At 42.0% G+C, this 13,121-nt stretch overlaps 1 protein-coding gene across 2 annotated transcripts in view; it reads right to left on the bottom strand.

Moving 5' to 3' along the window:
• Positions 1-11,340, bottom strand: part of LOC310966456 (pre-B-cell leukemia transcription factor 1-like) — a 65,059-nt gene extending 53,719 nt beyond the window's left edge. For both annotated transcript variants that reach the window (XM_083940189.1, XM_083940188.1), the window contains exons 1-2: positions 10,839-11,340; positions 9,940-10,013 (exon numbers count right to left, since the gene is read on the bottom strand). In XM_083940189.1, the coding sequence (XP_083796315.1) occupies positions 9,940-10,013; positions 10,839-11,026 (262 nt within the window). In that variant the 5' untranslated portion in view covers positions 11,027-11,340. The remainder of the gene's footprint in view (positions 1-9,939; positions 10,014-10,838) is intronic.
• Between the last annotated feature and the right edge of the window lie 1,781 nt (positions 11,341-13,121).

Here is a 13,121-nt window from a genome sequence, read left to right as displayed (position 1 = left end):
TTAATGTAAGTGTCAGTTGTGGGAGCCAGTCAACAGCCATATCTGTGACTCTGAATTATAAGCTGTAATCATGGTTTAAACTTTAGGACCTGAATGCAGCATTAGCCATTGCACAAAATGTTAATGTTAGCCGTTATCTTGCATTGGTTTTTTAGAGAGAGAAGCAATGATTGTGTCTGCTTTTCTCATTCGTTTAAAAAAGAAACTATACATTAATACATATATATCCAATGTCAGTTCTCATATCATTTTAGCATGATTTTCTAACACTCCGTAACGCTCCCACTTGGATGGAGCAGCGACCCCCTGGAAAAGCAGTAACAGGCTCATTTCATCCCTTCCTAGATGATCCTGGCTCAAACACTGTTTCAATCCCAACCTCTCCAGCTCTGCAGTCCATGTTTAGTGAAACATCATTATACCTCTCTCGCTGTCAGGCTACAGAATCCTTCCCTTTGTCTGCATGATTAGCTACTGGTTCCTCATTATGGAGGGGAGGACGGAGCTTCCATTTCAAGCCTTTGTGACTCCCACCTTTACTTCAGTCCACTAGTCATAAAAATGTCATGGCAGCTATAGAGCACACAGGCCACACTGAGATCTAACAGGAATCACACGCTCAGGGCCAACTCCAACAGGGCAGACACGGACAGTGGTTACAGTTTGGAGGTCGCTCAGGCATCTCTGCATGTGACTTTCCCCACGCTCACCCTTTCCAACCTCCTGACATCAGCCTGAAAGTGACTTCAAACCAAGTGCACATCTTCCGTTAACTCTCGGGGTGTAATGTTGCACCGCCGAGAGAAAATGACAGACCATTTATAAAACAGGAAGAGGAGCTAACTACAGTAAGCATATGCTATTTCTGGAGGAGGATGTCTGCAAATAACAAAGAGCTGTCAAACTCAAACCGGTCCACAGTCAAATAAAGTCACTTAAAAAAATAAATGAAAAGGCTTCGTCAGTGCAGAGACCTGCAGAGTTTCGCGTCCTGCTGTGACCCCTGCTGATGCTGCAGACGATCACACTGCACGCTTTAAGTTCCCCACCATGTCACCGGTGTTGGCGCTGGGAAGGCGTCCAAAACCACAATACATTTCTGCTATGGAACATTTGTTTCCTTTCAGGGGGCGCAGGGCCCCAACATGCGCCTACATTTTTCTGTCCTGCCACATTGCATGACAGTTTATTTTGGGAAGCGCAGGTTGGCACCTGAGACACAAAGCTGACAAAGCACTCAGTGTCACTTCAATGAGGCCAGTTGGTGCCATGACAATGCCTCTGGCCATGCAATGCTACAAGATGGACAACACTGCACTGAATCTCTTGGCGAAGTAGGAAAAGAGGCATCAGCTGTTTGCACAATTTCATCTTCAGAGGGAAATAAAGCAACATGCAAATGTGAGGCTGCTGCAGGAGGGAATCCACCTCAGATTACTGGTCCTTAATAAAATCTGAACTGCTGTGATGGACTGTTTGCCAGTTCAGGGTGTTTCCGTGGAGAATTAGTTGGTAAGACAATAGCAGGTTGAATGACAATCTGAACGTAAAACTGATTTGTAGAGTCCATGACAGTTATGTATACTATCATAAATAATGGTATGAATATCAAAATGGATTCTGAATTAATATGAATTCAAACTAACACATGATTCTTTTAAAAGTGACAAAAATGCAGTCCCCCGAACGGCCACTAGAGGCTCTACAAATGAGGTAATTGATATATATAAATATTTTTGTACTTCTTTTTAACACTAGAGAGCGGAAATTTTAATTATTCATGGGCAGTGACAAATAAAATGTATGTTAATGAATGAGAATAGTGTTTATTGTTCTAGATAAGCAAACTAAGGTCGGCAGTATTTAACAGTTGCGCTTAAAAAAAAGCCCCCAGCCTTGCCCCCCAGTTTGAAATGGTCCGCCACTCCACTTTGCATTTCTCCATCTAAACAATTCTTTATACGTCAGCAAAACATAGTAATTAAGAAGACAAAGTTCTGATTCTATTAATATTAAGAGTGACAACACCTGTATTTACTTAACATAACCAACAATGACTCAGTAATGCAGTTGTTACTTTCTATGAGAAAAGTGTAAACTATTGACAACAGCTGTTGAATTAGCATTAGGGATTAGGGATGCTCAATGCTGCTGGTGACAGCTGATCTGTGGATACCACTACTGCAGTCACAAAAAAGCACAAGAATATTTATGATCCGCTGATTTGGATTGGGACAGGATGAAAAAACTATAAAACACTCATGTGATAACTTTGTCATATGGCACGACCTTGGAGTTCAGTTTCCCAGGAGTGTGTATTTTAAAATGCTACTTTCCAGAAAATGAAGTGTTGTATAAATACACTACCTGACACACGCTCAGAAGTGAAGAGTGAATGCATATCGTGTTTCTCATAATGCAGTGGCGACTGAGTGCAGATAAGATTACTGGCTGAAATGACTGTTTCAAAAACACACATGGATGAAGCCTGCGTGCACACACTCATACCCCCCCTCACTCACACACACACACACGCAAACGCGCGCACACATGTGCTTGTACTGTAAAGTGACAGAGCAACTGCTTTGCTGTGTTAAATATCAGATGCAAATGAAAAGAGAAAATCTATCATGACTCTAATGTGGCCTGATAGGAGGGGGCTCACTCTCCTCTGAGGAGCCGAGCGGTGTGAGGAGGGTGATGTATGGAGGAGCTGGATGAGAGGTGAAAAGCGTAGCGAGACGGACGAAGGGAGGGGTGGATTGCTGGGAGGGAAGGGAGGAGGGGGGCACGCAGTCCTGCCAGACTCCTGAGAGCCCAGGGCAAAAGTGGAATAAATGTTGATTAGTGTTGATTTTGTCCAACGAGCACCCGGCAACTGACAGTGGGACTAAGCTGCAGCGAAAGGGAACCATTAATCTTGGTCTGGTTTAAGTAGTGTATATTAATTTGTGTCATTTCCACTACGTGGAGAGAGGCCTCTCTCTCCCTCTCTCTTTTCTTTCTCCCTCCCCTCCAGTGTTTGAAAGCTGTGGCAGCCAAGTCTCCTCCACAGTGAACGTACAGTGGAAGCCTGGAGGTGGCATTCTGCAAGTAGCAGCGGGGGAAAGTGGAGGAAATGAGATTCCAAACACTACATTATGGAAAATGAACTCCTGGGGGGTTGGTATGGCAACCACATCCAAATGTGCCATTGCATGTTCAATTTAACGTGCATAACAAATTTGCCGACTTGATTAAATTCGTAACATATTAAGAAGGACTGTATAAAAAAAGGCAGAGCAAACCTGCAGGGACTGAGATTACAAAGAGAGCCTTGAACGAGGTAAATGGCAGAACGGTGATATTTAAGCAGCGCGCTGAGCACAGGAGTCGACATCCAGGTAAAAGATTGTGGCCCACGCTCCTTTACGAGTCTACTTGGATCTTGCCTTCGTTCTGTAATCTCCACACCGGCAGGGCTGCTCGGAGCTAAATGTAATTTTTCGACAAACTGCGTTTCAGTGGCCTTCAGCCAAGAGGGAAAAAAATCATTCATCAGTTCAGGAAATTCTGAAAATGTACCAGTTAAAAATATAAAAACAATAGAGTGAGAGGTGGGAGAGAAACTTCTCCTGGAAAAAAAAGAGATGACTTTCCCTGTACATGTGATGTCAGTGTTAATTAACAAATGGCAGCACAGTAAGATTCCTATAATTAAGCTCCTTAATATGATTAACATGTATCAATTAGCCGACTGACAATTTGCATAATGTATAATGTAACCACATTGTTCTATACTGTAATGGTATTAACACACCATTTACAATGCTGTCACTCACTGATGATTCTGTGATTAGGATTCTGCATCAAACACAGTCAAAAGTCAGGACATGCCTTATGCTGGTAATCAAAATGCATTTCTCCCCAGTTGTCTACGTCCTCGGAGCAGAATTAGACTTCAGATCTCCCTCTCGCTCTCTCTCTCTCTCCCTCTCTCTCTCCCTCTCTCTCTCTCTCTCTCTCTCTCTCCCTCTCTCTCTCTCTCTCTCTCTCTCTCTCTCTCTCTCTCTCTCTCTCTCTCAGTGGATGATTAAGCAGAGAGATTGGGGAAACAGCTGTGGCGGGCGAACTTGGCATTTCTCTCCCCCTGAATGCTGCTGTATCAGCATCGAGGAGGAAGGATAAGAGGGAGACAAAAGCTGCACGTATCAGAGTCGTCTCTCTGTCCACCCGAGAGACGGGCAGGAGAGGGGAGGAACAACCCCCTGATAGGCCGCTCACTATCAGGGTAGACATCTACATTCAGACAGGCTAACATACACCTTTACTACCTCACAATGAGTCCCAACAAGGCCAGAAAAGCTCAATACAGATGCTCTGAGAGGGGCTCGTAAAATAACAATAAATACATTCAAAATGAATCTTTTTGTCATCGCATTACACAGTAACTGACAGATTAATGGGTAATAAAAATAGTAGTTCGTTTTTGGTGTTACCAATGTAATGGTTGTACATTGAATATTATTGGCTTTTAGGACTGTAGTCAAACAAACAAGACGGTGTTACCGTGGGCTAGAGCTGCAGCGATTAGTCGACAGAAAAATAATCAGTAACTGTTTCTGTTTCAGCTTCCCGAATATGGAGATGTCCTGCGTTTCTTTCTTAGACATTTAAAGACATCACTTTGGACGTGGAGAAACTGGGATGGACCATCACTGTTTTCTGACCCTTTACAGATCAAACGATGAATCTGTTGATCTAGGAAGTATTTAGTATGAAAATAATGGTTAGTTGCAGCCCTACTGTGGGCTTTAGGATAATGTGCTGGCCCATTTGAACAGTTTTCTGATGTGCTATAGACCAAATGATGAATTGATTGATCAAGAGAATAAGGATGAGGAAAATCTTTGGTTGCAGCCCTGGTTTTGCCCAAAACCAAGATATTTAAAATACAATGATATAAGACAAAGAGGAACCAGGGAATGTTTGACACATTCATTTAATCATGACTTAAATTATTAATTACTTATCAGAGTAGTTGGTGATTCATTTTCTATCAACAGACTAATCAATGAATGGACTATTTGTTTCAGCGCTGCACCACTTTTGAAACGGGACACGATCACCACGACGGCTGTGGAAGTGTTGTGACATGCAGGGCTGAGCCGTGTACGTGAGCTCCCTAATACAAATAGGCAGATGCCAAGCATCTGAATGGACTGACAAGTCAATGTAGTGTGGGCTTCCATGCACCTTCCATAATCAGACCTCTGGCTCATTTCACCCTGTCAAACACTAGTCGGCTGCCCTCTGTAAAACACCCTTCATAAAATAACATTACATCACTCGGCTAGTCATTTTTATAAATGGAGGATCCCCTAGGCTTGAAACCGTACACTATACAAACACGGGCCACAAGAAAGCTGGCCTTTTGTTGAGGTTGAGAGGAAAAAAATGAAACAGCAAGTCAGAGCAGCACATTTAGCGAGCAGCTCAGTCAAGGAGTGGCTTTGTTTGACACCGCCAGAGATTTATGATGTTGGTGAAGTGTTTACAGAGGTCAAGGCGGCTCATTTTCCAAATCAGTTTGTCAAGCATTTGCTTATCTAAAGAGGCCTTTTCATCAATCATAAGAAGTGATGGTGAAGACCGAGAGAAAACAATCCAGTTTAGAAAAGATCAGTGTTTTTACAGAGATAGAAAGATAACATAGAAAGTGAAAACTTGGGTTAAGTTGTGCCATGTTGTTTGAGATCTCTCTCTGTGAACTTACATTCAGTGAGTGGAAGGAGGCTGTTGCATGTGCCAACGGCAGTGGAGTCATATTGTTTGGTTATATTTGTATAATAATTTGTATATAAGTCAAACTAGGGATGACCCCAAGTGATCCCACGTTTCCAGTCCTGATACCAGCACCTGAGTATCAGCCGATACCAACCATCCATCGGACACTAGGGATGCACATCACAAGTTTTACAGATTTTTTTAGACAATACCATATTTGGCTCACATCACGATGATATGATCAGTGACAATTATATTAACTCACCAAGAGCAACTCACATAGGATTTCAGAATTTGAATAGTGAGCTCTTCTAGACTTTTAATTAATAATAATAATAATAACAATAATAATAATAGTAATCATAATAATTATAACTATAATAATAATTATGATAAAGAAACTATTTTTGAATTTAAAAAATGAAAATTTCAAAATAAAGGTGCTTGTAAAGATGATACATATGGATATTTTCACATTGCAGCGATAATATTAGATCGTCGATTATTTATTGAATCTATATATTGATCCAGATCGATGTATTGTCCCATCCCTAATCTGTGAAGCTCACTGTGTGGAAGTGACTGGGATCGTTCTTTCACGTGTAAGACTACATCAGGCCCGACTTAAACGCTGCTTTCCTAAGTTTGTAAAACCAAATGTAACAAATAAATAGATAGAAATACATTAACTGAATTATTATGTATTAATAAAAGAATAAATTGTTCACTAGCAACTTGATTAAATCAGATTTTTTTTTTTTAGGAATTACAGTTCAAGTGCAAACTTTTAACTGCAGCAACAAATTGGTCCAAACTTCAACAGTTTCCAGTATTTAATGTGTACTGTATATGACATAAACATAGAGTTAAATCATATAGATCCGCCCCATTGCCACTGATACCTGCTCCAGTTATTTGAGTTGGCCCGATAATCAATAGAGATCAGTGCATCCCTCGAAAACAGACAAGACCTGCTATTACCTTTGCTCCACATTTTGGACACATCGAGTACAGTAATTAATAATGTATGCTCCGTCTCTTCTTAGGAATGTACTATGCCGCACGCACGCACACACACACACACACACACACACACACACACACACACACACACACACACACACACACACATACAATCATGCACGGTATCGGAAAGACAGAATCCCTTTGAAGTCAAAAAGACAACCCAAATATGCTTGGAATGGGTAAAGGCGAAGTCGGTGTCTGTCAAAAAAAAAGAGGCAGTGGTTTAAATAAAGTGTTCCTTCCTCGTCTTTTCCTCTCGGGTGTTGCTGCACCATTGTGCTTGTTTATGCTGCACAATATTTCTGTTGGCCATCCCTCACTTCAGCCCAGTAAAAATACACAGAGTAGGTCACAAGTTCAGGCCCTAGATCAACACTGGCATTGTGTCCTGCAGGTGCTGTCAGCCGCTCCGGGGACAGCCAGGGATGGAAAATACACGCGAGCAAACATACACACACACACACACACACACACACACACACACACTGTCTCTGCACTCACGTACTTGAGACAAAGAAGTTACAGCAGCTCGACCGCAGCTTTGACGAGCAAAGCTGTTGGAAGACATGCACTCTGAAATATCTAAAGGTGGAACGTTCGGCTGTCGGTACAGAAAGGTTTGTTTCCTCACATCAGTTTCATCACCTAAATACTAGAATAATGACAATAATAGCACTACAACAAACAAAGCTGCAGCATTTATTCTTTCATCTTTTGAGCCTTCCGTCAGAGTCTTCACGTAATATAAGTGTTGAGAAAGAAAAGCTGAGCGCCAAAGGACTTCTTTCACTAATACGGTGCCAACTGTTAAGCTACAAACACCCTGATACTGAGGTTATAATTAGTATCAATGTATTATAGAACATGTGTAAAACGATACACTCAATAGTATCAAAAGTATGAAAAAACAGATCGTTCTATGAGGAAAAAACAATAAAACTAAAAGCAATAATAATGATGACATAAAGAATGTGGTAGGGAAAACATGTAAAAATAGTAATAATAATGTCAATTATTATTAATATTATTACAAATGTGTCGGTACTGTTCATTTAAAATAATAATTTAAAACAATTTTTCCTATTTTGTCCGTCTTTTACTTTTTTCTTTTCGAGTATAATTTTTTAAAACTGTATGGTATCGAAGTTTAACATTTTGGTATTGCAAACATTTTTTCACTTTAATAGATGTTTAAATTCCGTCTCAAAAGGAAACCAAACCACTAGAGGGTGCAACGACCTGCGACGTTTTTGAAACATTTTACACAAGTCAGATAATGTTGAACCGCCGGGTTTTACAGAGACAACAACACTAAACATCCAAATCCTGGTGTTCCACCAGACGAAGTGAACTTCAACAGGAGGGAACAATAATTATTATTATTAATCCTCAAGACCATGTTCTATATTTGATGAGTGGAGCTAATGAGGAAAGAGTACAACACTACGTTCATATCATCACTTTTTCACCCCAACGTGTGAGTCAAGTGGTGTTTTATGACCCACTTGGCATGAGAAATAGATCTTTGTAACACGTTGTGTTTTATTTACACTATGACTGACAGTCCTGTCGACGTGCAGACGAAGACTAAATAGTGTTTGAAGCACAATTACTCTTAATCCAGATTGATGATTTTTTTTTTAATGTGCAATAAACCAATAAGGTTTATTCAGAAGAAAAGTTTTGTGTAGTGTAAATTTAGAGGGGCATTCTAAAATAAAAACCATCTTATAATTATTCCAGAATTAGAGGAAGAGTCTGAACTCTAGTAAATGTGTTTCTCACTAAAACTTGGAAGAAAGCTAAAGGGATGAAATGAAAGTCTACACAAACAAGACGAGCACCAGATCCTCTGCGGCGCTCTGTAAGCTGCACCTTGTATTTATAGGTTGCCAGTTGAAAGAGAAAAGAATGGGTGTGCAGGCAGGAAGAGGTCCAAGTTACTTTGTACTCTCAGCAGAGCCGAACTTTGGATGAACTCCGAGAAGCGCCAGGGAGTAAAACACTATGCATAACTGTGTCACTCCCCCTGCAAAAAAAAAAAACCTACCAAGACAACAAAAAAAGAGGAGCGAGCCAGCAGGCTTCAAAAGGCCCCCCGCTCTCTCCTGAGGCAGTGGCCGATTCAGGATAAACTGCCAGGCCTGGGGGCAGGCAGCGAGGTGAGCTTCAATGGAAACCTCAATGAAAACATCCATGTGAGGGTGGGATCACACACGAGGAACGGTATTAAACAGCGCCAGTCAACGCCGCCACAAAGGTCAAGTATGAGCAAGTGCAACTTTGGAGACAATGACAACAATATCTTCTCCATCCTCCATCCATTCCACTTGATTTCATGCACTAATGAGTGTGAAACACACTGAGTCAGCCAGCACGCTGTGTGTGAAAACTCGATATCTCAGATGTGAACGTTTCTCGAAAGAGTCCTAAAGCACACGGGTCCAAAGACAAGGGGGATAAAGTGTATCAGTCTGAAGTGCACTGGATTCTATCTGTGCCAATTTCAAAAATGTCACAGGGAAAATGATTTGGAAACATGACTTACGCCTCCTATGTTACGTTATTCCTCTCCCAGCAATTATTCTGCTGACATGCTCTCTCACAACTGCTTTAATAGAGAGACACAATACAGAATAGAAAGAGACGTGTGCACCAGACTTGACAGTTAACTCACAAGGGGAGACATCAACGTGCCGGTGACAATTTTTGCTCAATACTCTCTATTATTCCACAATAGCATCAAAAAAACACTCATTCATATTTTGACACGATAATTGATAAGGACTGCTCGAGGTAATTGTCCACACTTCCTATTGTGAAATAGTTAAAACGCCCAGACTTTAGAGCTACAGGAGGAAACACATGTCTTGCATGTCAGTGAAATTTATACGGTGAATTGTGGTGTGACTGCATATCCAACATCAGCTTCTCTTGTGTGAATCTGAGGCTGAATAGCAAATTGCTCTTTGATGATAAAATAGCCCACACAGAGCCGGTGCCTCAGCTACATGCCCCATTAGTGACAAATACCGTGTGCACTACTCTGTTCATTTAACCTGCTTAAGGGGACTTTGTGTTTTTTTTCCCTACAGTATGGGGACAACAACAGTGCAGTGTTTAGGAGATGAGTGAACGAGAACGTACCTGTTTTTTCTTTGATTTCACACAAGACATTGAAAAGAGCTGGCTTCATTCTGTGACAGTTCAGAGCGTGTTTCCTGCAACAGAAAAGTGGCTTCATGATCAAACCACAGAAATGCTGCATGTATTAAATATACACAACCCATCAGGGCTGCACACACTATCATTTCTAATTTTTTTACCTTTTAGAAAAACATTCAATACAATTACAGGCACAAATGGACTCTCCAGTAGATGAATAACACATGTGTATGTAAGCTACACGTTTGCACCTCCACTGTTGTAACCTGCATTTAGCTGTATACAAAGTAACACGTTTAAATAGCTTCACACTGTTGATCATAAAATTATACAATTCATATTCATACTAATTGTTTTTTTTCTGACCGACTTTATCAATAAAACAAATGATTTTAAATGTGTAACTTTCCTCCCCTGAATTTACGGTGGATTACACAACATGATGGGATCGCATTGGAGACGAGCTGTAATTCACTTTGGACTGTTACTCACTTGTTTCATTTATTTTTTTAAATAAACCATATTTTATTGTTTGGTCTCGTGACTGTATTAAGGTATACCGTGCTGTGTAAATAGTGTCAGTGGGCGACCCGTTGGCATGTCACAGTAACATCCATCCACTTTATTTTCTCTTTCAGGAGCGACTTATTTAAATGTGGAGAAACTAGTGATGTGCAGGCGTGCCATCACTGTTTTTACGGCTCCACACATGGCTGTGCAGAGCCCTTACATTAATAGTGCCGTCCACACTGCTCTATTGTAAATTTAGAAATTTCCAAAATAGATGTATGTGATTTTTTCTTCCAATTTCTTTTGAATATGTTAGTTTGCCGCCGCCTCTTCGCAGTGGGAGAAGAGGCTGCCTTGGAGCGTATCTTTACCTGGCTTGGGCTTCGTCCAGACTTTGATCCGTGATGGTCATAATTTGCTGTAAAATGTCTCCAATGTCCTGTTTTCTTCCGTCGCCGTCCGTTCCTCCGGTGCCTTCCTGCATATGCTGCGGCAGGCCGGGGTGCCCTGCCATGCCTACCCCCGTGTGAGAGTGCATCAGCCTCGTCTGCTCGTCCATCTCTTCTGCTCCTCTCTATCTAATTCTCTGTGGCGCGCTCGCTGCTGAAATCCTGCAAAAATACATAAAAGAAAAAGAGGATGGGGGAAAAAAAAGATCCCGGTAGTGTTTTAATATTTGCGCCGCGCACTCCGGTTGCTCCACGGAGGGGCTTTTTTGGTGTGTGGCGCGGGTATCGGAGGGGAAAGCGGAGATAGGAGCCCTCCTGCTCTCTGGCTGTCTCTCTCTCTCTCAGCTGGTCGGAGCTGAATGTGAAATCTGATCTGAACTGCTGTTGCCTTCACTGGAGTGGGCTGTGCGTAAAGAGAGACAGGCTGCTGATTTCTACTTCTGACATGAACTGGGTTTTCTCGTGGTGTGGCGCGCTGATCCGAAAGCCCCCTCTTCCTGACAAATGACCAAAAAGAAGTGGCTGTGAGGAATAAGAAGTGTGGATTTATTTCACTCACTCCATCCTCTTTGCTTTTGTCTATACAGTACAGGCTGTGGGGCAGGCAGCGGCAAGGCAAAGAGCGCCAGAGTCAGACTCCGCCTACGCGACATGATTGGGAATATAAGACCATTTAGCCCCACCTTGAGGTGCCTCTCATGAAACGTCGATCATTGGACTGTAAAGGTGGGGATGCAGAGGAGAAGCTTGGAGATGTGACTGCTGCCTTCCAAGCAGGGAGAAACTACGGAGTGGCACCAGGGTGATGGATAGAGCCAAATAAATAACAGTGGCTGACACAGAAGGTCTGCTCAGTCTCCCCTTCTGACCTCAGTCCGAGCACCAACAGGCTCCACTGGACACCAATTCATTTCCACGCTGTGCCAAGATATGAGGTCCACTAATCAAAACTATTGGCCAGCCCTTTCATCTGTTATACTTATTAGAAAGATAATGTGATTGAAGATTTATGGCTGGAAAAATCTATCTGCTGATGAGACACCTTATGTAAAGCACCGCTGTGATATTAATATTTCATTTTGACATCAAATGTGCTTGTTTTGTTGCAGTAGGCAACGTGGATTTTGTTCCATTCACTTCCAGGTATGTTGCAGGGCTCCGCTTGGCTGACTTTGGCAGGGTCCTCCTAATGTTAGGCGGTGACCCATGTTGCGCAGCCAAGCAGCAAGGCCCGAGTGTGTCTGGCCAGGCTGAAAAGTGCCCTTCAGGCCCAGCGCTGCCTCACTGCTGCTGCTGCTCCCCTCCGCCACTGAGAGCCATTCAGAGGGAAGAGATGAGGTGGAGGAGGAGGGGCAAAAAAAAAAGAGCTCCAGTGTGGAACTAAAGTATGAACAGTGCCGCTGTGTAAATCATCAGCCTGGATGTATACATGTGTGACACACATAATAAGGAACGTATGTAAGAGTGGCTTTATTGTAAGCAGCTTAAATTCAAAACAGAGTTAAATGTGTTGCTGGCTGTTACCTGCAACCTCTTTTTCCCTAAATCAGTCCCCATCAGACACATTAGTTAGAAATACAACAAGATGACAAGCACATTTCATGTTGAAAAACCCCGAAAAACCTGCTTTCAACTGATTTCAGAAAAAACATTAAAGGTGCCTTAATGTTTACATCCTCTTCCACCTGTAGATCAGCAACAGAATTTAAACCATTGGTGGGAAAATCTATTATGTCACATGTGTGGTTTTGCCCATGCATCATGAAAAACAAAACAGGGACCTACTCATAAAACACTGCTCCATAATGGGACTTTCTATCAAAAAGTCACAAGGTAACTTACATTCGATAAACATCCTTGGGTATTATTTATTATTATTTAAGGTCCCATATTCTGCTCATTTTCATATTCATACTTTTTTGTTTTTTCTGCTAGAACATGTTTACATGCTTTAATATCCAAAAAACATGTTATTTTTTCTCATCCGGTCCGTTTTAGTGCCTGCCTCTTTAAGACCCCCTCCCGAAACAGGACAGTCTGCTCTGATTGGTCGGTGGTTCTGGGTCTGCACGACTGTTCGCTCAGCGTCTCTGCCTGCTCCAGGCTTTGGCCCCCTCCAGCGCGAGGAACCATGGTGGAAAATCACCGTTAAGAGCCTCTCAATCAAAACATGACGCTGTCATGAAGTAGAGCACATGGGATCAT

The sequence above is a fragment of the Echiichthys vipera genome, assembly GCF_963691815.1.
Source record: "Echiichthys vipera genome assembly, chromosome: 3".
Taxonomy (NCBI): Eukaryota; Metazoa; Chordata; class Actinopteri; order Perciformes; family Trachinidae; genus Echiichthys; species Echiichthys vipera.
Note: the sequence above shows the minus strand (reverse complement) of the source record. Positions and strands in the feature narration are given on the sequence as shown.